Here is a 21475-nt window from a genome sequence, read left to right as displayed (position 1 = left end):
TGGCAGCCATCGGCAACCCCAGTACACGGCCTATCCCTGCTGACGAAGGGTAATACCCCGAAACACGTTTCCAGGGATGGCGAAGACAGCGAAGATAGCAGAAGATCGAAAGATGATGCATCGAGAACACTTTACTACATTGACCAGAGTCCTTAGGGGCGACACTGCCGATGTGTGAGTAGGGTGCGACCCCACCCCCATCTGTATTTTTAAAGCTCCCGTGAGCAGTGGGCTGACGAGCCTGGGATCCCGCACCTACACGCCTGAGTGGTACTATACCTGGCAGATATTGGCAGCCATCAGCAACCCCAGTACACGGCCTATCCCTGCTGACGAAGGGTGATACCCCGAAACACGTGTCCAGGGATGGCGAAGACAGCGAAGATAGCAGAAGATCGAAAGATGATGCATCGCGAACACTTTACTACATTGACCAGAGTCCTTAGGGGCGACACCGCCGGTGTGTGAGTAGTGTGCGACCCCACCCCCATCTGTAACTTTAAAGCTCCCGTGAGCAGTGGGCTGACGAGCCTGGGATCCTGCATCTACGCGCCTCAGTGGTACTATACCTGGCAGATATTGGCAGCCATCGGCAACCCCAGTACACGGCCTATCCCTGCTGACGAAGGGTGATACCCCGAAACACGTGTCCAGTGATGGCGAAGACAGTGAAGATAGCAGAAGATCGAAAGATGATGCATTGCGAACACTTTCCTACATTGACCAGAGTCCTTAGGGGCGACACCGCCGGTGTGTGAGTAGTGTGCGACCCCACCCCCATCTGTAACTTTAAAGCTCCCTTGAGCAGTGGGCTGACGAGCCTGGGATCCCGCACCTACATGCCTGAGTGGTACTATACCTGGCAGATATTGGCAGCCATCGGCAACCCCAGTACATGGCCTATCCCTGCTGATGAAGGGTGATACCCCGAAACACGTGTCCAGGGATGGCGAAGACAGCGAAGATAGCAGAAGATCGAAAGATGATGCATCGCGAACACTTTACTACATTGACCAGAGTCCTTAGGGGCGACACCGCCGGTGTGTGAGTAGTGTGCGACCCCACTCCCATCTGTAACTTTAAAGCTCCCGTGAGCAGTGGGCTGACAAGCCTGGGATCCCGCACCTACGCGCCTGAGTGGTACTATACCTGGCAGATATTGGCAGCCATCAGCAACCCCAGTACACAGCCTATCCCTGCTGACGAAGGGTGATACCCGGAAACACGTGTCCAGGGATGGCGAAGACAGCGAAGATAGCAGAAGATCGAAAGATGATGCATCGCGAACACTTTACTACATTGACCAGAGTCCTTAGGGGCGACACCGCCGGTGTGTGAGTAGTGTGCGTCCCCACCCCCATCTGAAACTCTTTCTCTAACTCCCTGTTCTCTTCTCCCGTGCTGATCTGCTGCTCTCTTACACCCGCCTCCTTCTTTAACTCTCTGTTCTCTTCTGCTGGGCTGATCTGCTGCTCTTCCACATACATCGTTCTCTAACCACACACATACATACAACCACGCACACACACACATAGAGAACCACACACACAACCACACCACAGACACAATCTCACACACAACCACAACCATCACCACATACACAACCACAAACACACACCCACACACACAAATACACACACAACCACAAACACACCCAACCACACACACACACAACCTCACACATCTATCGCCCTCACTCTATCTATCTATCTATTGCCCTCACTCCATCTATCTATCTATTGCCCTCACTCTATTTATCGCCCTCACTCTCTATCTATCTATCAATCTATCGGCCTCATTCTATCTATCTATCGCCCTGACTCTATCTACCGCCCTCACGCTATCTATTTATCTATCGCCCTCATTCTATCTATCTATCTATCTATCTATCTATCTATCTATCTATCCATCTATCTATCTATCTCCCTCTATCTATCGCCCTCACTCTATCTATCGCCCTCAGTCTATCTATCTATCGCACTAACTCTATCTATCTCCCACACTCTATCTATCGCCCTCTATCTATCTATCGCCCTCTATCTATCTATCACCCTCACTCTATCTATCGCCCTCACTCTATCACCCTCACTCTATCTATCGCCCTTACCCTATCTGTCTATCTATCGCCCTTACCCTATCTGTCTATCCATCGCCCTCACGCTATCTGTCTATCGCCCTCACTCTATCTGTTTATCTATCGCAGTCACTCTATTGATCGCCCTCACTCTATCTATCGCCCTCACTCTATTTATCTATCTATCTATCTATCTATCTATCGCCCTCACTTGATTTAACATCACTCAGCGCCACCACAGCATCAATCTGTGCAACCATTCAACAACTGGTTCAAATATCTTCTCTCAATGTTTCAAGCTTTATTACAAATGTCACAAAAAGATGTTATTTTTCACTTCTGTTCTTGGATTTTCGTCACAATAAAAAACACTCAACATAATCTTCACAAACGTTATTTACAAAATTTTAAGCTATTGCCATTATAAATTACAATAACTTTTATTTAAGTATTATTATTTAAAAAAATTAAAAGCCATTGTTATTTGTAATATCAATACATCTAAGTCACGTAAATACAAAACATGTTGCATTACAAATGCTATAGGTGTCACATTTGCAAAAGTTAAAAGTATTGGAATTGTAAATGACAAACAAGTATTGGCATTGTAAATGACAAAGTAATTTCGCTATTTTCAAAACCAACACGTAAATACAAATGTGTCATTTACAATACCAATAGCTCAAACTTTCCTAAGGCGAGACCTATTGCATTGCAAATGCTTGTTTTATATAGCCTTTATGTCTTGTTAATTGCAATCGGTCGTAAGGGTAGCTATAGACTACGTTAGTGTTTTCTTCTTACATTTGCTAATTTCAGTATGTACTGATAAGATGAAAACAAACCCGACTTAAGATGAGTTTTCTTATTTTAGTACCGGCGTTGCATTAAAATACCGGTCAAGCCAGTATAAAAGCGCTCAGGTGGCAACACTAGTCGCAACTACCACAATCCGATATTAGCCCGTGGCCATTTGAAGCAATCAATCGGCTCCAATGCAAGGTTGAAGCTAAGTAAATTGAAAGGGTCGGTCGCCCCACTGAGAACTTTGGAAGATTGAAGGCTATTGATAATTGCAGCAGGACAGCCATGCGCACTGTAAAGAATGACAGCAGGCGAGTAGCCCTGCAGCAAAAAGCTTAGAATGAAAGGTAACTCCACCCTAAGCAGGCAGCAACCAGTTTGCCTCACAGCTGTTCTTCTCTCTACCGGCTTACATGAGCCCGCCCAACAACACGGACAAGCAAAAACAGAAAAACAGAAAAAGAGGACACAAATGGCAGGTATCGCTCGGGACGGATCGTATGTCAAGAAGCCATCTTTAAGTGTACCTCACACCATCGATTTTAAGAAGTTTCCTGGAGCAAAACGCACAAACAGACATGCAGACTTTTCTTTCTGGTTTGATAAACAATGTCACTATCAGAAGCGTATTTTAAAACACTACAAAAATCTGATTTGCGTTTGAAGAGCGCAATGTGTACGGAGTAACAAAAAAAAGTATTTTAAAGCGAAGTATCCCGGCTCTGTTTATTTTTGTACAACTCATTAGTTGTAACTTTTCAACCTCCCAAGCAGCTTCAAAGCGGAATTGTTAAGATGGCCGCTGCTACCATATGTAATCGCCAGCGTTGTCCGCTCTTCTATGTCTCTGGTCTAGTGGCTGAGCCTTTGTGTTTGCGGAAACCTCTGCTTCTGCCAATAGAGAGAGTGTAACGGCCGGCCCGCAGTACTGGCTGTAGCGACCCCCAGTGGCAGCGCCGCTTGACAGCAGCCTGAGAGAAAGAGGAATGGCGCTGAGAGATCCCGGGCAGTGAGAGGCCCCGGCATTTAGCGTAACCCGCGCCGGCAGTATGGTGAACACCCGGCGCTCCCTTCGCAGCAACACCGCAACCCCCGCCGCAGAGCCCGCTCACTTTATCTCTTCTAGGACTCGCTCCGGCAGGGGTGCCCGCAGTGAGGCCGCTGCAGAGCAGGTCAGCCGGGGACAGGGGTTCTGTTGGGATAGGAGTAGTGGGAAGGGAGGCGCCTGGACTCTGCAAACAGCAGCACACACAGGTTCTAGGTTGTCATCTGTCTGTGTGTGTGTACACACTGCCCCGTGCAGCTAGAGGGAGGCGGGCCAGCGCCAACTGTGGCTGTGTCTGGGACTGCACCCCACTGGACTCTGCACCCACCGGTAACCGTTCTTTGCAACCCCAACCGGCAACTAAGTCTTGCATCTTTACCAATTCACGCGCTCCTAGAGGAATGGAATAATCTTTAATAAAAAAAAAATCCTACAAAAAGGGGCTTAATCCCGAAACTATCCCACAACAGAACTGAACCAAAATAAACTTTCAAAGCATATGCCAAAAAACCTCCAGCCAAAAAAAGCGGCCAAGCCTTTATTTAGCAGCCCCACTCTAACCAAGAACCAGAATCTCTAAGAGACCCAAACATGTCCCATCGTCATTAACGACCTTCCCCAAACTAAACTGCCACCCAACTTCTTTGCTATAACTCTCGACGCAGCCTCATATTTTTGTGCCCCTTCCACTTAAAATTTGTTTTCTTACCCTCCAACTTAAAAAACTCCATATAATTGAAGAAATCATCGTAATAGATAACTCCAAACATTGACATCTATGGGATAATTGTAAGCAACTTGTTCAATCCTTCTCGGAGACTCAACAGGTTTAGAATTGTAAATACAGCAACATTTCCAACCAAGCACAAATGCAGTATGCCTATGCAAGGTTAACCATATAGAACAGTAACCTTAAACAAGCTTTTACAGTAACCACTACCCAACTTCTCTAAAGTCATACCGTCCCCACTTAGTCATGGCATAGGGGCACCCCAGCCACAACGTCTTTACTGGCTTTTCAGGATAAACACTATGTGTATGTATTTATATCGTTCGATCTATATATATATATATATAATTTTTTTTTTAATGTCCCCTAATCCTAAACCCATCCATTTGCACACTTGCGTATTTATGTACTGTTTTCTATAGCTCCTACTCGAACCGCTTGGGGTTCAATGCATTGTACAATGTATTGCAGTATTATAGTGAGAGATGTGTTGACTAATTACAAAATAAAAAGGATATAACTAATGTACAGAGAGAGGTGATTATCTTATGCGTACATTTTCACAATATGTACATCAAATCAGAAAGATTGGAACATAAGGGAATTGGTTAACATTGGTAGACAAGTTAAAATTTACATCAAACAGTGTGGTATGTGGATAAGTACAAGGCGTGCAAACATTGATAGTTAATTAAAGTAGGACCAGCTACGATTACAAATCGTGTTATAAGTACTGTTTAACAAAGAGTTGATGTGTCTTGAACAAGAATAAATAAATACATAATGTACGGACTGTGATTACAGCTGCAAGTCACGTTAAACATTGTGGTAATGTATAGAGTGCACAGAGAGTATATTAAACTATCAGGTCAGAAATAGAGTAGATCTAGAGGTTGTGTGAAGGAGTTAATTACTCCAAGATTCCTATTTAGATGTGGCGCCGCGGCCAGGGCGACTGACTCCGGAATCTGTGGATCACGGTTCGATCCCCAGGGCCGGCGGCAGATTAGCCCAGCACCATGTGACTCTGGGCAATAGCTTGCTTAATCTTCCCGACGGCCCCAGCGCCTAGAGACCGTAACGGGTGATTGTTCGCGCTTTACAAATGTGGATTATTATTTAGCAAGTCCGTTATAATGGGAAGAATAATTATCCATAATATCAGCCTTAAACTGAGTGCACTTGAAAAGCATCAGATATGCCATATTTAATATAGATGCACTTGTCCTATTTAAGATAGAACTTTGAATGGTGCATAGCTAGACCTTCAAGGTTGAGCGTCCTACATAGATAAAAGGGCCAGTAATAAGGTTAGTAGGATTGATGTTAAGTTCATTTACAGGTATAGACAAAGATTATCTTCCGAGGAGAAATGGGACAGGAGATTGATGCGATCAGCAGCAAAATGTAAATAACAAAAAGCGCGTCAGCATAGGCAAGTATAGGTTATAATAGCAAGTTAACACTTCATGGATTTGCAAAATAATGTTAATGAGTGGAATAAGGAAGGGTTTGCAAGTATGACATCAGAAAAGAAAACGGCAGAACATTATACTGTCTCATAAAGTTTCCCTATGAGCATGTGTTTAAGGAGACATTTGGAAAAGGTGGATGTCTTCTGTCCTAAACATTCTGGCAACAACAACAACCTGGGGAAAATGGTCATTCTCTATATCAGATAATTTGAGTGAGACAGGGAAATCGTAATGTTGAGCAAATGTTAAAGTAAGTGTGTGGAATTTGTTGTGGGCTGTGTACTGTGATCCGAACATTTTGCATCTGAATGTGTGGGCAGGAGTGGATAATATGGGGCACTATGGAATATTTTCTCAAGAAGAATAAATAAACAGTGAGCGAGAAACATTATGGAGGTAGATGAAATGTGATCAATATAAGATCTGTCGTCTTGGTCTTGGACTGGATCCTTTCAGAAGATGAATAGGTGAAGAGTGGCTGTTGAGGCACAGAAGTCTCCAGCATTTCTCAAAGAGAGTGGACTATGGTGTTCCTGGCTCTAGGCAAACATAATGAGGTTGTAAGGGGAAAGTCTCGTATCCTGGAAAACTTTGTATGGTGGGAAAAAAAAATATTGGTGTGGATGAAAAGGTCGCGTGAAAGGCGGGCACTTGGGGCGGGGTATGGGCTGTGTTGGCACATTATTTATTATAGAGTTTACTGGTGACTAGTACACATTGTCAGCGAGAGGGAGGACACAAAATCATCTTCTGAGGGATGTCCTCTTCTTTGCAGTCTACTATAGTGTTGGTTATGCTTTTGTGAGCACAGCCTTCAATGGCCCTTGGCCTATAAGGTGATTCCTCAGCAAGCACAACCTTTTGAGTATTTTCTTTATCCCACTTGAGTTTCTCCATCCGCCTGTGTGGCCCGACCGCAGTGTGTGGATGGGGCCCCGTGACCACAGCGGACGGGTGGGAAAGATTACACGACCGGGAGAGGATTTTAATTACAGCGCTCACCCTCTACATATGATGAAGCCCCTAACGCCCCCATGGGAGAGCCAAGATAGACATCAGCTTTTTGTCGAGCATGGAAGCTTGGTGGAGACCTGGGGATTTGTTTTAACACCCCTCCAGCTAATGACACGGGTGGACAGTGGTGCCCAGTATAGGAGTATGGGAGGATTTAGAGAAGGAATCATGTGTGTGCAGCAGTGGTGAAAGGAGGTGCAAATACTGAAGATTCTCCTCCTTTTGACTGTCTGGCTCCTTTTCCCCTCTTGTTCTTCCTCCTTTGGGTCGGCTCCCTGGTTTTCTTTGGACTTGGCCCTCGTAACTTTTGGACTGGAACACGTGTGCGCCCTACCATTTTGGGACACTCTCATGTTGTCGCTCTTGCCCTGGGCGCATCTTGCCATGTTGAGATGGTTTCCATCGATGCCCATGACCCGGGTACGCCATTTTGTTGATTCTTGTCCTTTCCTTTGGTCCCTTGGATTCCATCCTGCTGACCTTCAGACATTTCTCTTACGCTGGACTGCCTTATCTTTCTCCCCCTCAGGGCCCCCCTCTCCTCTCACCAATCTCAGCCTCCAACTCTTCTCCCCCACATACCGCTCTCTTGCCCTTTTTATTTATTTTTAATTTTTATTTCTCTTTTCTCACTTCTCATATTCATGCCCCTACCCACGTGCATGATCACACTCTCGACCAGATTTGGTCAGCTAGTCAGACCATTCTTTCTCCTATTATCCTTCCTTGCACCTGGTCGGACCATTCGCTCATCTCCTTTTCCATTGATCTTGGAGTTATTGACAAGTCCCCCTGCCTAAGAACGTATCAGCCCGGAACTGCCCTTGACCTCCAAGTGCACTTCGTTAACAGCTGGCTGTCCACTTCTTGCGACTTGGTCGCTCCCCTCAGGAGGGTCAGGTCTTGCCGCCTCCACGAAGCTAACAAATGGTTTTCCAGCGATCTCAAAACTCTCAAACTGGCTCTTAGACAGTCAGAGCGTCAGTGGAGGTGCTATTACTGTCCTTCTCTGAGGGCCCGATATAGGTCTCTTCTCCACAACTATAAGAAAGCTATTCTCTTAGCCAAAACGGAATACTTTACTGGGAAGATCATATCGGCGGCTAATAAACCCAAGGAGATCTTCTCCATCGTCCACAATTTAGCTGCATCTGACAGAGCTAATCCCAATCCAGTCCCCTCCCAAGCTCTTTGCCATTCTCTCAATGAATTTTTTTTTGAGAAAATCGCTAATATTAAACGAAACATCCCCCTGTCATTCTCTCCCTTTCCGTCCTCTCCCCCCGCCTTTTCCTTCCCTTGACCATTTTTCACTTATTCCCAAGGAATCCTTCCTTGCTCTGCTCAGAAAGGTCAAGTCAGGACCCCTGCCTACTGCGGCCAGGCACATGTCCTGAGGGAGTTGTTTTCCGGTTGCCCTGACCGCCCACCTGTCCCTTCTTAACCCTTCCATCTCTCAGGGCACAGTCCCGGCCTCTTTCAAATCGGCTATAGTTGTCCCCATTCTAAAAAAAACCCGGTACTGACCCCACTCTCACGGCCAATTTTAGGCCCATATCTCTGCTCCCCTACCTGGGTAAGATTTTGGAGAGCCATATTACTTCCAGTCTCTCGGCTTACATCGAGGACAACCATCTACTGGCCTCCCACCAAGTGGGCTTTCGTCCGGCTCTTTCAACAGAATCTGTGGTCCTCTCTGTCCTGGACGAGCTGAAGAGCAAGGCAGATTCCAACTCTCCCCAAGCCTTGGTGCTTCTTGATCTGTCCGCTGCTTTTGACACGGTCGACCAATCCATTCTTCTCGACCGTGTCAGAGCAGCGGGCATCCGGGGGACTGCTCTTGCTTGGCTCGCCTCATTTCTTCAAGGCCGGACGCAGGCGGTCCAACTTTCGGGCTTTAGCGCCCCTACCCGCCTGGTGTCCTGTGGGGTTCTCCAAGGCTCTTCCCTTTCCCCTCTCCTTTTCAATCTTTATATCTATCCCCTTATTCTTTCTCTGCTTAACATGGAGGTCTCTGTATTTAATTAGGCAGACGATCTCCAGCTTGTTTTTGATCTCTCTTCCTCCCCAGATTCTGTCCTTAAATTTCAAACTACACTCATCTTTATTTCTGATTGGATGAATCAAAATCATCTTAAACTTAATCCGGACAAAACGGAGCTGGTGCTGACTGGCGGCCTTACCAGCCCCTGGACCCCGCCTTTTGGCCCCCCATCCTTGTTTCCCCCCGGTTCCCTCTGCCTCAGTCAAAACCCTGGGAATCAAGATCAGCCAGGACCTCTCCATGCGTCCTCATATTAGCTCTGTTGTTTCGTCCTGCTTTCTGTCCCATAGAATTATCCGTAAGATCTCTCGTTTTTTCTCCCTAGATGCCCTTAAACTTATTGTTTTGGCAATGATTCTCTCCCGTTTGGACTACGGGAACTGCCGGTACGTGGGCATCCCTGCCTACGAACTGCGGCGCCTTCAGTCCATTCAGAATCAGGCAGCTCGTCTCATCTATCAGCTCCCCAAGTTCCATCATACCACCCCCTACTTAAGTCCCTTCATTGGCTCCCCATCTTGCAGAGAACTCTCTTCAAGATGGGCTGCATGGTTTTCATGGCCCGTGCCTGCACGGCCCCAGTCTACATAAACTCCATGATTACCCCCTATCTCCCTTGTCGCAACCTTCGTTATTCAACCCAGGTTCTCCTTAGTGTCCCCCGCTTCCGAAAGTCCAGAGTGGGTGGCACTAGGTTCTCCACTCTTGCCCCCCGTTTCTGGAACAGTCTCCCTCTGACCATTAGGTCCATTACCAGATACCTCTACTTTCGTAAAGCACTCAAAACCCATCTGTTTGCCCAAGCCTTTTCCCCACAGTAATCTCCTGGTGATCCCCCCCCCTTCCCCGCCTGTCAATTCCCCAGCGCCAGGAAACCGCTTGGTAGCAGAGCGCTTTACAAATCCTTTCAACTTTCAACTTTTCACTCTGTAAATATGGGATATATACTTGTCCAAGCCAAATCGCTGGTAAAATGGAATCCTGAGAAAATCTACTATTTGTATATATATGTATATAGAGATAACTCTAACCACTAGTATATGTAGTAGACCTTTGTACTCCCTACCATTTCTATGTTATTCTTAGAGTTTATCCATTTGTATCTCTTCCTTGAGTGACTTTACAACTTGTACATTTCCAATTTTTCCTATTTGTTTCTCTTCCCCGTGTGACTTTACAACTTGTATATTTGCAATTTTTTTTCCTGTTTGTATCTTTTATGTAACTCATGTAATCCTAAGTCCTTATGTATCGCAAATGGTTCTTTTGTTAGGCGCTCGGACACCTTCGGGTAATGTTCGCGCTATAGAAAATCGCATTAAATAAATAAATTAAAATCCACTTATCCATAGCATCATACTGGGAACAAGGTATCCACCTTAGGAGCAATGACACTGTTACTGTAGACTCCAGGTATAACTCTATACAAGCCTGCTGCTCATTCACCAACCATAGTCTGATTAGGGCTCGTATCCCGTATGCCATTCAACTTGCTACCATTCACCCACCAGGTTCCATATAGCCTTGGCTGTTGGGTGGGATTTGAGTACTTAGTCATGCCTAGTATCCTGGCCATCCTCGGAACAACTTGGGGCAACTATCACCCTCACTGAACAGTAGGCTAGACACATTGGTGTTGGTGTTATGTTTGGGCAGTTAGCCTGCCGTCACTTTGAGTTCCACAATTATATCACATCCCTTATTAAGTCTGGGATGCCTCTTGGCTACTTCCACCATTCCCCAGCCATGTGACATCTCGGAACGGATTAATTCCCTTTAGGCTGTCCCTTGTGGAGTTACCTGGGAACCACAGTGGTTACTCTTAGACGTTTCAACTTGATGCTTAGTACCCTTGTCACCACACCCTGTGTCCATCTGACTGCCCTGTCCCTTCTGTGCAGCTTCTGTACTAGTGAACAGCCCGCTTCATTATCTGCTTGTCCGAATGTGCTGCAAGTTCCTTGGTGCCAGAGTTCTGAAAATCATCCAAATATGGAGCAAATCCAAGGGAAACAAAGGCCACCCTAACTGTCTTTTCTGAACTCTCCCCTGAGTAAATCAGAACTCTTCTTTTGCAAACTAAATCAGGATCCCCTTTAGACCCATGCCCTCCCAAAATTACACATCTAGCATCAGTAACAATTTCAGGCTACATAACGGAAATTTTTAATGAAATGATCAAGCTAGGGCAATTTCCAAGTCTTTGGAAGATAGCATCTATCTTCCCTCTGCTCAAAAAACACGAATCTAGAGCCCACAGACCCCAATAATTATTGGGCATTCTGGAGACGACCCCCCTTGCTAAAATAATTGAAAAACCATCATCTCTCAGCTGACCACTTTTATCAAAGACCACAGCCATCTAGATCCTTGCCAATTCAATTTTGGGAAACACCATAGCACGAAATTGGCTTTGGTAATTGTATCTGAACAAATCAGACTTGCGCTGGATGGTCGTGGCAGTGCCATGCTGATCCTATTAGACCTATCAGCAGCATTAAACACTAGACTATGATATCCTACTAAACAGGCTTGCAGACATTGGTATAAGGTGCCCTTCTTAAATCGCTCCTGTCAGACAGAATAGTTTGTTGCAGCAGACAATTTAAACTCCCCCTATTTTTCTCTCCCATTTTGTGTTCCCCAGGGCTCGTCTCTTAGCCCAACCCGTTTCAATATGTATGTGGCCCCTTTGGCCAAACTTATTAGATCTTTCAGGTTCACTTTAGTCACGTTTAACGATGATACCCAATTAGTGGTTTCTGTATCATTAAACTCTACAGATACAGCAAGGCGTTTTCATAGCTGCATGCAGGAGATTGAGAAATGGATGGTCCAAAACTGTCTAAAGTTTGCCTCTGGTAAAACCGAGGTACTGCTCTTTGGAAAATATCGTTCCTTCTTGTCCCAAGATTGGTAGCCTTCTGAATGAGGCAAATTTCCTTCTCCGGTTATGTAGGTAAAAAACCTTGGTGTAGTATTTGCATTAACATGCCCTTCAAAGGTCATCTAGCTGTCAATTATCTCTGCCTCCTGTTTTTTACCATAAAACTAACAAAAAAAAAAATCCCTTTCAAACCTAAAGCTTTGCAAAAAACGGTAGTCTCCACATTGGGATTTTCCAAAATAGACTACACCAATGCACTATTTGTGAATATTAGAAAGAAAAGCCTTTACAAGCTACAGATTTAGCAGAACTCTGCTGCAGGCCTTTTGTTAGGCATACCAAAAAAAAAAAAGAATCCGTATGAGGTGCTCTTCCGCTTCTTTATTGGTTACCCATAGATAAACGCATATTATTTCAAAGCTGTATGTATTACTTTCAGGGGTCTTCATGGAGAAGCACCTGATTTTTCCAAGCTAAACTTTCACTGGTACATCCCGCCCACACATCTTCGTTCAGAATCAACATCCAACGTGATCATTCCAAGAGCAAATAGAGTTCACTGGGAAGGGAGAAGCTTCATAGGCAGCATCTCCCATCTTTGGAACAGTCTCCCATTATCTTTAAAGAGGGAAACTGACCTGCTTGCTTTCAGGAAAAACTTGGAAACCTGGCTTTTTAAATTATATGGCTCATCAGTCTTGACCAGCGACCCCGTAGAGTCCCGTGCCTATACACCCTTTCATATTTCACTTAGATTCGTTTGTGCTCAGAGAAAGGGGGCCTACAGAGGATGGAAAGGAAGGAGAGGGCATTTTGAAAGAAAAATGGATAGTTGACATTTGGAAGCTTTAAGTGAAGGTTCGTTTTTTATGCTCTTATTTAGGAATATAGAGAATGTTTTTTGAGGTAGCATGCATTTTGAGGATCCAAAATGGTAGGAAGACACAACTTTATGCGTATGTGAAGACAGTGATATATTAGTTATTTTTAATAGGCACAAGAATCTGCCAGTCTGTCTACTTCTTGGATACTGCTAGATCACCGCTCCAGCCCGGTCAGCTCAGGGGGTTGGAAGCAAAAAGTAATTGCTGGATGCATAAATGGGGTAATATTGAGAGCTTTAGGCTGTGCTGTAAGGAAACATTGATTTCAAGATCATATCAATGTGTGAAAATATATGGGTATGTAACACAAAATGCTGGATGAAGGAATGTCTTCTGATGTTCATCCTCCTGTTTGGCTCACAGTGTTAAATACAAAAAAGAGTGGGATTAGTTTTGGATATCCCCGGTTTGAAGTGGCACAAGATGGAGGGTGTGGACAGCTTTCCCAGACAGTGGAAGTGTATTGTCGTACATTCCGGTGGCTCGAGGTTGGCGATACAGACACTGCTGTGAGGAGGATGTTGACAGGGCTCCCTTTAAAAATTCAATCAAGACTTTTTTAGCAAGAGGCTGCTGATTAGACTTCCCGAACCACTGCCCTTTGGTAGATGGCTGGGGGTGGAGCTGCAAATTGTTGTGCGGGGTGAATGGGACCTTTAGTCAAGTCAAAGATCTTTATTCGGATTTAAAAAAATCCATAAAAGTACATGTAAATCACAACAATCATCCATAAAACACAGTAAGACAGGCATTAAAAAAACAATAAATGATGACCTAATTAACCATCGTTGTACATTATATAAAATGCAAATATCAAGAAAAGATGGTGATTTCAGAAAGTATACAAGACTTAAAAACAAATACACAACAATTAAAAGCAATGCAAAATCATTGGCTATGGTATTTACAAGAGAGCGACCACTAGTGCAAATATGATTCAGAAAAGGGGGTGGTGATGAACAGAGTGTCTGAATTAAGCAGACCACTCTTACCAGTCCAAAGATCAGGGCTTGATCCATCACCGTTTTTTAGCTCACTGCACCATCCCAGCTCAGAACTTGGCTATATGCAAATTAGTCTGACCCTGGCCCAGTGCCTCATGGGAACAGGGCAGACCAAACTGCCAAGCCAATTCTTATACTGGGAAGGAAACAAGCTACCGGGGACCGGTTTCTGGCATTTCAGCCGTCTTCGGCCCGGCTTGCTTGAATCCTGATGGTGCAATGAGCTAGGGACTCACATCTGAGTATACCCTTCCACGCTTATGGTGGACAAAAATGATTCAGAAAAGGGGGTGGTGATGAACAGAGTGTCTGAATTAAGCAGACCACTCTTACCCAGTCCAAAGATCAGGGCTTGATCCATCGCCGTTTTTTAGCTCACTGCACTATCCCAGCTCAGAACTTGGCTATATGCAAATTAGTCTGACCCTGGCCCAGTGCATCATGGGAACAGGGCAGACCAAACTACCAAGCCAATTCTTATACTGGGAAGGAAACAAGCTACCGGAGACCGGTTTCTGGCATTTCAGCCGTCTTCGGCCCGGCTTGCTTGAATCCTGATGGTGCAATGAGCATTAGAGTTTGCCTTCTCCATAACATTAACTAGGTCACGTGTGGCTAGATAGTTGAGCAATTCTTCTCCTCTTTTGCAGCTAGGGGTTCTTGGGTGAATCAGTGGATTAAAATCGCCTCCTATACAAATACCATCAAATTTACCATATTTATGACAAACCATTTCATCTATAAAATCAAATAATATTATAAAATTAGCATTAGGATGAGTTGTGAAATCATTATTATAAAAATTAATTAGGCATAGCTTTATCCTGCTAGTATATATCAATGCCTGAAAATTCTTATCATTAGTGACCAGTGATTCAGTTTTGACTCCTGCCGTAATCTTAACCCAAATGGATAATCCCCCACTAGGTCGGCCCATGGCCGGAATGGGTACAATTTGGTTATAACAACTATATTCTTCTAAGAGCAGGGGGTTGGTACACCAGGTTTCCTGGAGCAGTAGGACATCAAAGCTAGTAACCCAATCTATCCACTCCTTAATTTTCATTTTTGCGTCAAGACACGCGATGTTCAAACTCAAAATGGTCAGTTCATCTGATGAGGTGGAAGTAATGGTGTCCTGGGTGATGTTAAATAATTAAATGGTAACACAGGCACTCTGGGCCCATTAAGTAGCAATAAATTGGGACAGATTGGCAATTCTTCCACAGGATCAGTTACATTCAGGTAATCACTAACTGCTATATCAGGAAGAATGGGTGGTGGTCGTCAGTCCAAGGTGCCCAGCTCAGATAGTACACTGTATCTATTGAATAATGGAAATGGTGGTGGAGCTTGGCTAAATGGTCTCTGTGGGGGCCTATAAAAGTAACCCAATGGTAGAGGGGTTATAACAGTAGATGGGCCAGAGTAGATGTTGTTATTGCTAAGTATATATTTAGCTGTACCAGGGTGCCTAAAATTAATTACGATGCAATCGCCGTTAATATCCTTAAATAGGGGACCAACCCAGCTTACTGGACGTGCTGACAGGATTTCGTTCGAGATATCATGACCTACCCCTTTATGTTTACACAGCCAGTCAATGCATTTGTTATTCAGTTGGACCCAGGACTCTCCTTGACCCTCCTTAAGTGGTGGTACGCCTGCTAAGATTAAAACATAAGGGCATGCGTCCGGGGGTAAGTGAAGGGCAGGTCCCTGGAGTTTTGTGGGCCTAATAGTAGCAGCAAGCCCCTGATCTGAACCGGTATTAGTTCGCACTCCTGAATTAGTGGTGGCTTGGGTAGGGCCACCCTTAGGAGTGCCGCTAGCCGGACTGATGGAACGGGAAGATCCAGCTGCCACAACCGGGGTGTGCTGTGGTTTCGTGGCAGTTTGGGTTTTCCCAGCGGTGTTGCTCCTGAGTGCAGCATTAGATGTTGGTATACTGCTACTAATGGTGTTAGTTCCGCCACCCAAGATAACCTTTCTGGCAGACTCCAGATCTTTCAATAGGCGATCTCCCCTCATTAGATCAAGGCTAATCACCCCTTTCCTTTTTACATCTTCATTTTTTACAAGGTTTTCCAGTCTATCTAGTCTTTTAAAAATAGTATTAAACTGTTTGATCATTTGACTTTCCATTTGTTTAAAAATTGTATCAACAATAGTCTCAATAAGGTTCCCATTAGTCTTTGGTTGGATCATACTTTCAAATAGCGACTCAATCTGTGTGCATGTAGAGTTATGTCCTTCTTTTAAGAAAATGTTTGGGGATGCAACGGGAGCCACATCGTCAGGTTGCGTGGACTCATTGATATCAGTGCACCCCCTGGTTGTTGATTGATCCCTCTAGACCACATACTCTGTGGGGTCGGTTGGCTCTTATTGCGAGGGGGTTGCTTCCTCTTATTTACTGTTAGTTTGGAGGCGCCTCCTTTTTTCTTTTCTCTCCTCCAGACTTGTTGCTCGAGGTCGAGGGGACAATAGCAGTTTGTACAACAGGGTCAGGTAGGGAGTCAATAATAGTTGTAGAGCAGCTAATGGTAATGGTACCAGCGAATTAACAGGTGGAGTAGGTTTCATAACTGTAACCACGGGGGAAAACGGCAAAGCATTATTACTATTTACTTGTGATGACTCTAGATGTATATTTGTGAGGCCCATTGACATTCTCCTCTCGGTATTGGCAATTTCATTTGTTACCATGTTGAATGCATTTTCCAGCATGCTTTCGAAGGAAGGCGGGAGAACAGAAGATCCCTCGGGTGCCTGTGCCACTGTACTAGCGTTTCGTTTCCCCATTATGTTAGATAGCGTTTCGCTCACCTTATGTAACAACTTAGAGGGGTGGCCCGCCCGACCACTGATGACCTCTGAGGGCCTAAGAGGGCCCGCCCTTTGCCTGGCGCCTCCTGAGCGCGTCCCGCGACGCGATGGAAGCCTGATTGTATTTAGCGCCTCCGGGCGCGGAAGTGGCTGGGTGTGGGGGCGGGAAACAAGCCGGGGATTCTGGGTGTTGTCGTCATTTTCCCCCCACTCGGCGACCTCTAGATGTTCTGACAGCGGTGGCTGGGGGGAGCAGCAACCCAGGCAGCAAGCGCTCGCAGCGCGGGTCCAAGCGGCAGCCTGGAGGTCCCAAGACGAGTCCCAGGTAAGGGCAAGGCAGCTTCGATTTCGCAGAAGGTTCCTTTAGGTTAGGCCAGGACCTTGATCTTCCTGGATCACACTTTCAGTTGGGCTGATGAGACAAGTGCGGAAACCTTACACCTTTTTGTGCCTCTGTTGTGGGTGCTCCAGACTGGAGACTACTTTGATGTGAGATGCATTGCTACACAGAAGCTTTATCTGGAGAGCAGCCTGGAGTGACAGTTGAAAGGAGGACAACCCCAAATGTATTCTGAAGCATGAGATGGTGACTACACTTGCAGTGTGAGTCAAGTAAAAATTTGGTGTCTATAGTCACCACTCCACTGTCACTCCCTAAGAATTAGTGATAAACGCAGGGTCTACAAACAGGTGGCGCTGAATCGCGAACAATGCCTCTGAGGCATTATATTTTAAACATATATGTCTGCTATATAAAACATATGTACATGTTCTCACGATATACATAGCTTATCATAACCTAATAAGACAAGGCTGGTCGCAGATTTAAATCACGTGATTGCTTTTTGTATTATGATTTATATAGCGCACGTATCACCCGAAGCCATCAAGGCGCTTGCCTTGGGAACCCGTCCTGGTATTCCCCTGTGGGGTATCCACAAGGTGAAAGCCAGGCATCCCGCCGCGAGGGGCGGTAGTGGAGATTAAGCAAGCTATTGCCCAGAGTCGCAGAGTGTGAACCCGTGAGTCAAGTAGGCACCGGAACGAGAATTATCGAGTCTGTGGAATTTTTGAGCCCAAGACCCGCCGAGGCGGGGAATTGAACCCTGGTCCAGGACCGATCTCAGCTTCCAGGTCTGCCGCCTCTAACCCCTGAGCCACACTACTCCTAGCATGTCTTATACTTCCCATCAAATACTTGCACTCCTTCGTCCAAATCACTATCACTGAAATTCTCGCAGTCTCTCACCCATGCTGCCAGCAGGCTCTGCTCCTCCAGTAACAAGCTGGTACATAAAGCCTATTCTGTTCTGTTAAGTACATTTGGTATTTTAAAAGTTCACTTTCATACAAAGACACAAACCCACATGCAAGAATTGGCAGTCCATAAGTAACCCCCATAAAAATGAAAAAAAAAAACCGGATGATGAGACCTCATTGTTTTTTGTTTTTTTTAAAAAATCTTGTTTATTAACAATTCAGAAAACAGTGGTGGTCGTCACAATCAGAAAATACAGTACTTACAGTTGCACCTTGGAAAAAGTCAAAGCATACAGATCGTTTACATTTTAGAATAGTCATCGCAAATCAGTTAACCATGCGAGTGGCTCATCAACCGGAGTAATCTGGGGGGGGTTCGCATATGTGACCCCTGTATTCGTTCCACTTAGACCACACCTCAACCCATTTCCGGGGGAGACCTCGTTAATGCTAAAGCAGCTTCGATTTCTCTCGTCTTGAGGAAGATTAAGATCTCATGATAATTCCTGTACAATTTCAACAGAGCAGAAACATCTCTTCAGTATGCTGTTAACTATGATCAATATTGCCTAATAAACAATATTCGAGCTGAACATTTAAATATTGCTCTTGCATGTAAAAAAAATCACTCCCAACATAACTGGAAGAGTTGGCAGTACTAATAAATAGCGTATCCTCTTCTCTCTAAACGACTTAACTCTCATTACATTTTGTTTTTGATTTAATTATTGCTTGACCATCAAATAAACATTTTCCAGACCTAGTCAGTGTTGCGTGCCACAGAGATTGTGAGGGTATTCATTAGACTGGTGTATTCTCCACCTGTTTCATGTGCTCAGATTAGATTTTCAAGCAGGATGAGTTGTCTCTGTGACCGTGATACACAATTCCTAACATTAAATAAAAATGCCAAAAGCAACCTTGTGACAAAGAACCAGTAATTATCATCTAGGCAATGTGTCTGATATAAAATGGGTATACGTTTATGATATGTATGCTGCTCTAATAAAATATACGAATTGTTCAGAGTTGGCAATGTGGTGGGAAGTTAATCCACATCCACCTTTCATCCAAACAGTTTTTGTTTGAACACCAACAGGACCCCAGTCAGCAGGCTTCTGCACATAGTTTACTGTGCTTTCTATCTAAACACCCTGATGTCTTTTAACTATAGCAAGGTTTTTGTTTAGAAATCTTAAACTGAGCATCACTAATTTGATAAAAGCCACTACATGGAAATCCAGCCTGTCTTTTTTCAAAACAGACGACCCATTAACATAGCTATTAACTAAACTATTGTCATAGTTTCTAACCAGCCACTGTCACACCATGTTGCGCGACATCTTTCCTGTAACAAAAAAATAAAACATTCTTGGTTTGAGCAAATTCTTGAGAGGTAGTCTAATAGTCAAGCTGGCACAGGTCACCCCAGTTTAAGCCCATCCCGTGTCATACATAAGAAAATGGGGCCAAACTGAAGTTTACTTTAAACCGGAACAATTACCACAAGCTACAGCTGTTGCTTAATCAATCTTTTTGTCTAACTGGGTCGAAGCAGTTTATTTATCTTAAGGCTGAACGCCTCTTCAAGGGAAATGTCTTTAAGAATTGCAATTCTTCAATAGGACTTCAGTTGTAAAAGTTTCTGAAATTATACATTGATTTCCCTTCAACGCCCAAAGTAAGTAAAATTACTATAAATCTGATACACTTTGGAAGAGTAGAGTATGTGAAGTGTGCCCTCACAAAGTAGATTCCACCTCTGCCCTGTTAGTGTGGAAAAAAAGAGTATGCTTCTTACGTTCAGTAATGCTCTTTCTGATGGATACTGGATATTCCAAGAGATTTCTCACCTTTCCAATATTCTCAGGCACCAGACTGAATCGTGAAAAATTCACAGCAATATCTTTCAGTATCCACCAGTGCTGTCAGGTGCTTTGTTTCAGTGCTCCACAACAACCAAGACATTGCAACTAGACCCTGTATCTTACGCCATCCTCCTTGCTGGCATCAGTTTAGCTTTGTTTGATTGTACATCAGCTAACTAAGGTTCTTAAAGTCCTATGAGAATTTATGTTGTTCCTTGGCATACCTGAAGATGAGAAAACAGTGCATACCGTGAGTTATTTGGATTCTTAGAGATCATTTGTACATGTAAGACAAATTCCTTGAAGGGTGAACCAAATGTGATGCTAGGGTCTGCAAGATATTCCCAGGCACAGAAAACCCTTTCATACTCTGATTGCTTATCCCTTATGGGGTTAATATGCAGTTGATGTGAAGCTAAGAGAGTTGTTCGGATCCCTTAGGCAATATCTGAACATGACAATGAAGTGAATGCAAAGAATTACTTTAAATCTGCTATTGGTAATAAGGTGTCAAACAGCACCGAAAATGATCCCTACCCAAGAAATAACCTGCATAAGAGGGCAGATAAAATGCTGTGGGTTGCTTAGATTCCAGAGCCTGGTTGCACCATTATTTGCACCATTATTTGACGGATCAGTCCTGCCCAGGTTACCAGAATGCAGATAGCATGAATGTGGAAGATTACTACGGTTCTTGAGCTGATTAGAACAGCCAGTAGCTTTCACAAAGCAGCACTTAGTATCTTATTCTCAAATATATGTCTGATAGATACCGGAATGCCTGGTTATGCCAAATGGTATTGTAGAGTACCTCTAGCTGTTGAGTGTCTACTAAAACTATTCTTTGCCTCTTGGTTTCCTTACCATTCCTTGACAGAATTGTACATAGCCTTCTATATTATACTGTCCTGCCAGTGATTTTCCAGCATCAAACTGCCTTTTTCTCAGTTTCTCAAAAGTTCCTTCCCAGATATGCCTATTGCAGTCTGGTGACACTCAAATTACCTTGATCTCATGTTCATGTTTGGGTCTCAGCAGCTCCATTCAGCCTGACATCTTTCGTAGATTAATAAAATCAGTACTTTTTTCTGTTATGAAAATCCCACTGTACTTGGTGAAAATCTTTCTCTGACTGGTGGTAGAAATTAAGATGTTTTCTCAGCTACGTATACAACTAATTTTAGAAGCCCACATTAACATTTGGACACGCTCAACTTCAGTATTGTAAGATAAGCCCCGCCCCTTGCCCCAGTTTTTGACTCTCAATCTCCACACCCTTGGTCATGCCCTGCACCTTCTTGGCCATTCCCTGAACATATGAACCTCAGTACGCACCCTGTGTTGTGCTATGTGCACTCATGTCAATTATTTTCTTTATCACACCCATGGCCATATTAAGTATACGGTCAGTCCACTTCATTCTATCTTGTAAGCGCATCTATGCACTCACAGATCCTCAGTCACACTTTAATCACCACTAGCCAGGCTCCTAATGCACCTACCCTAAACACTCTCAGCCAACATTGTCACCTGCACTCTTCCCCTGCAGATACTCGC

General features: G+C 44.4%; 1 protein-coding gene across 3 annotated transcripts in view; it reads left to right on the top strand.

Annotated features, from left to right (window-relative positions):
* The first annotated feature begins 3747 nt into the window (after window positions 1-3747).
* The window catches only part of ATAD2B (ATPase family AAA domain containing 2B), a 945800-nt gene continuing 928072 nt past the window's right edge, over window positions 3748-21475 (top strand). For 2 of the 3 annotated variants that reach the window (XM_086926261.1, XM_086926260.1), the window contains exon 1: window positions 3796-4050. In XM_086926261.1, the coding sequence (XP_086782387.1) occupies window positions 3928-4050 (123 nt within the window). In that variant the 5' untranslated portion in view covers window positions 3796-3927. Of the gene's footprint in view, window positions 4051-21475 lie in introns of all 3 variants that reach the window. The other variant, XM_086926259.1, reaches the window with a different exon arrangement.

This window comes from Lissotriton vulgaris, chromosome 6 (assembly GCF_964263255.1).
Source record: "Lissotriton vulgaris chromosome 6, aLisVul1.2, whole genome shotgun sequence".
Classification (NCBI taxonomy): domain Eukaryota; kingdom Metazoa; phylum Chordata; class Amphibia; order Caudata; family Salamandridae; genus Lissotriton; species Lissotriton vulgaris.
Note: the sequence above shows the minus strand (reverse complement) of the source record. Positions and strands in the feature narration are given on the sequence as shown.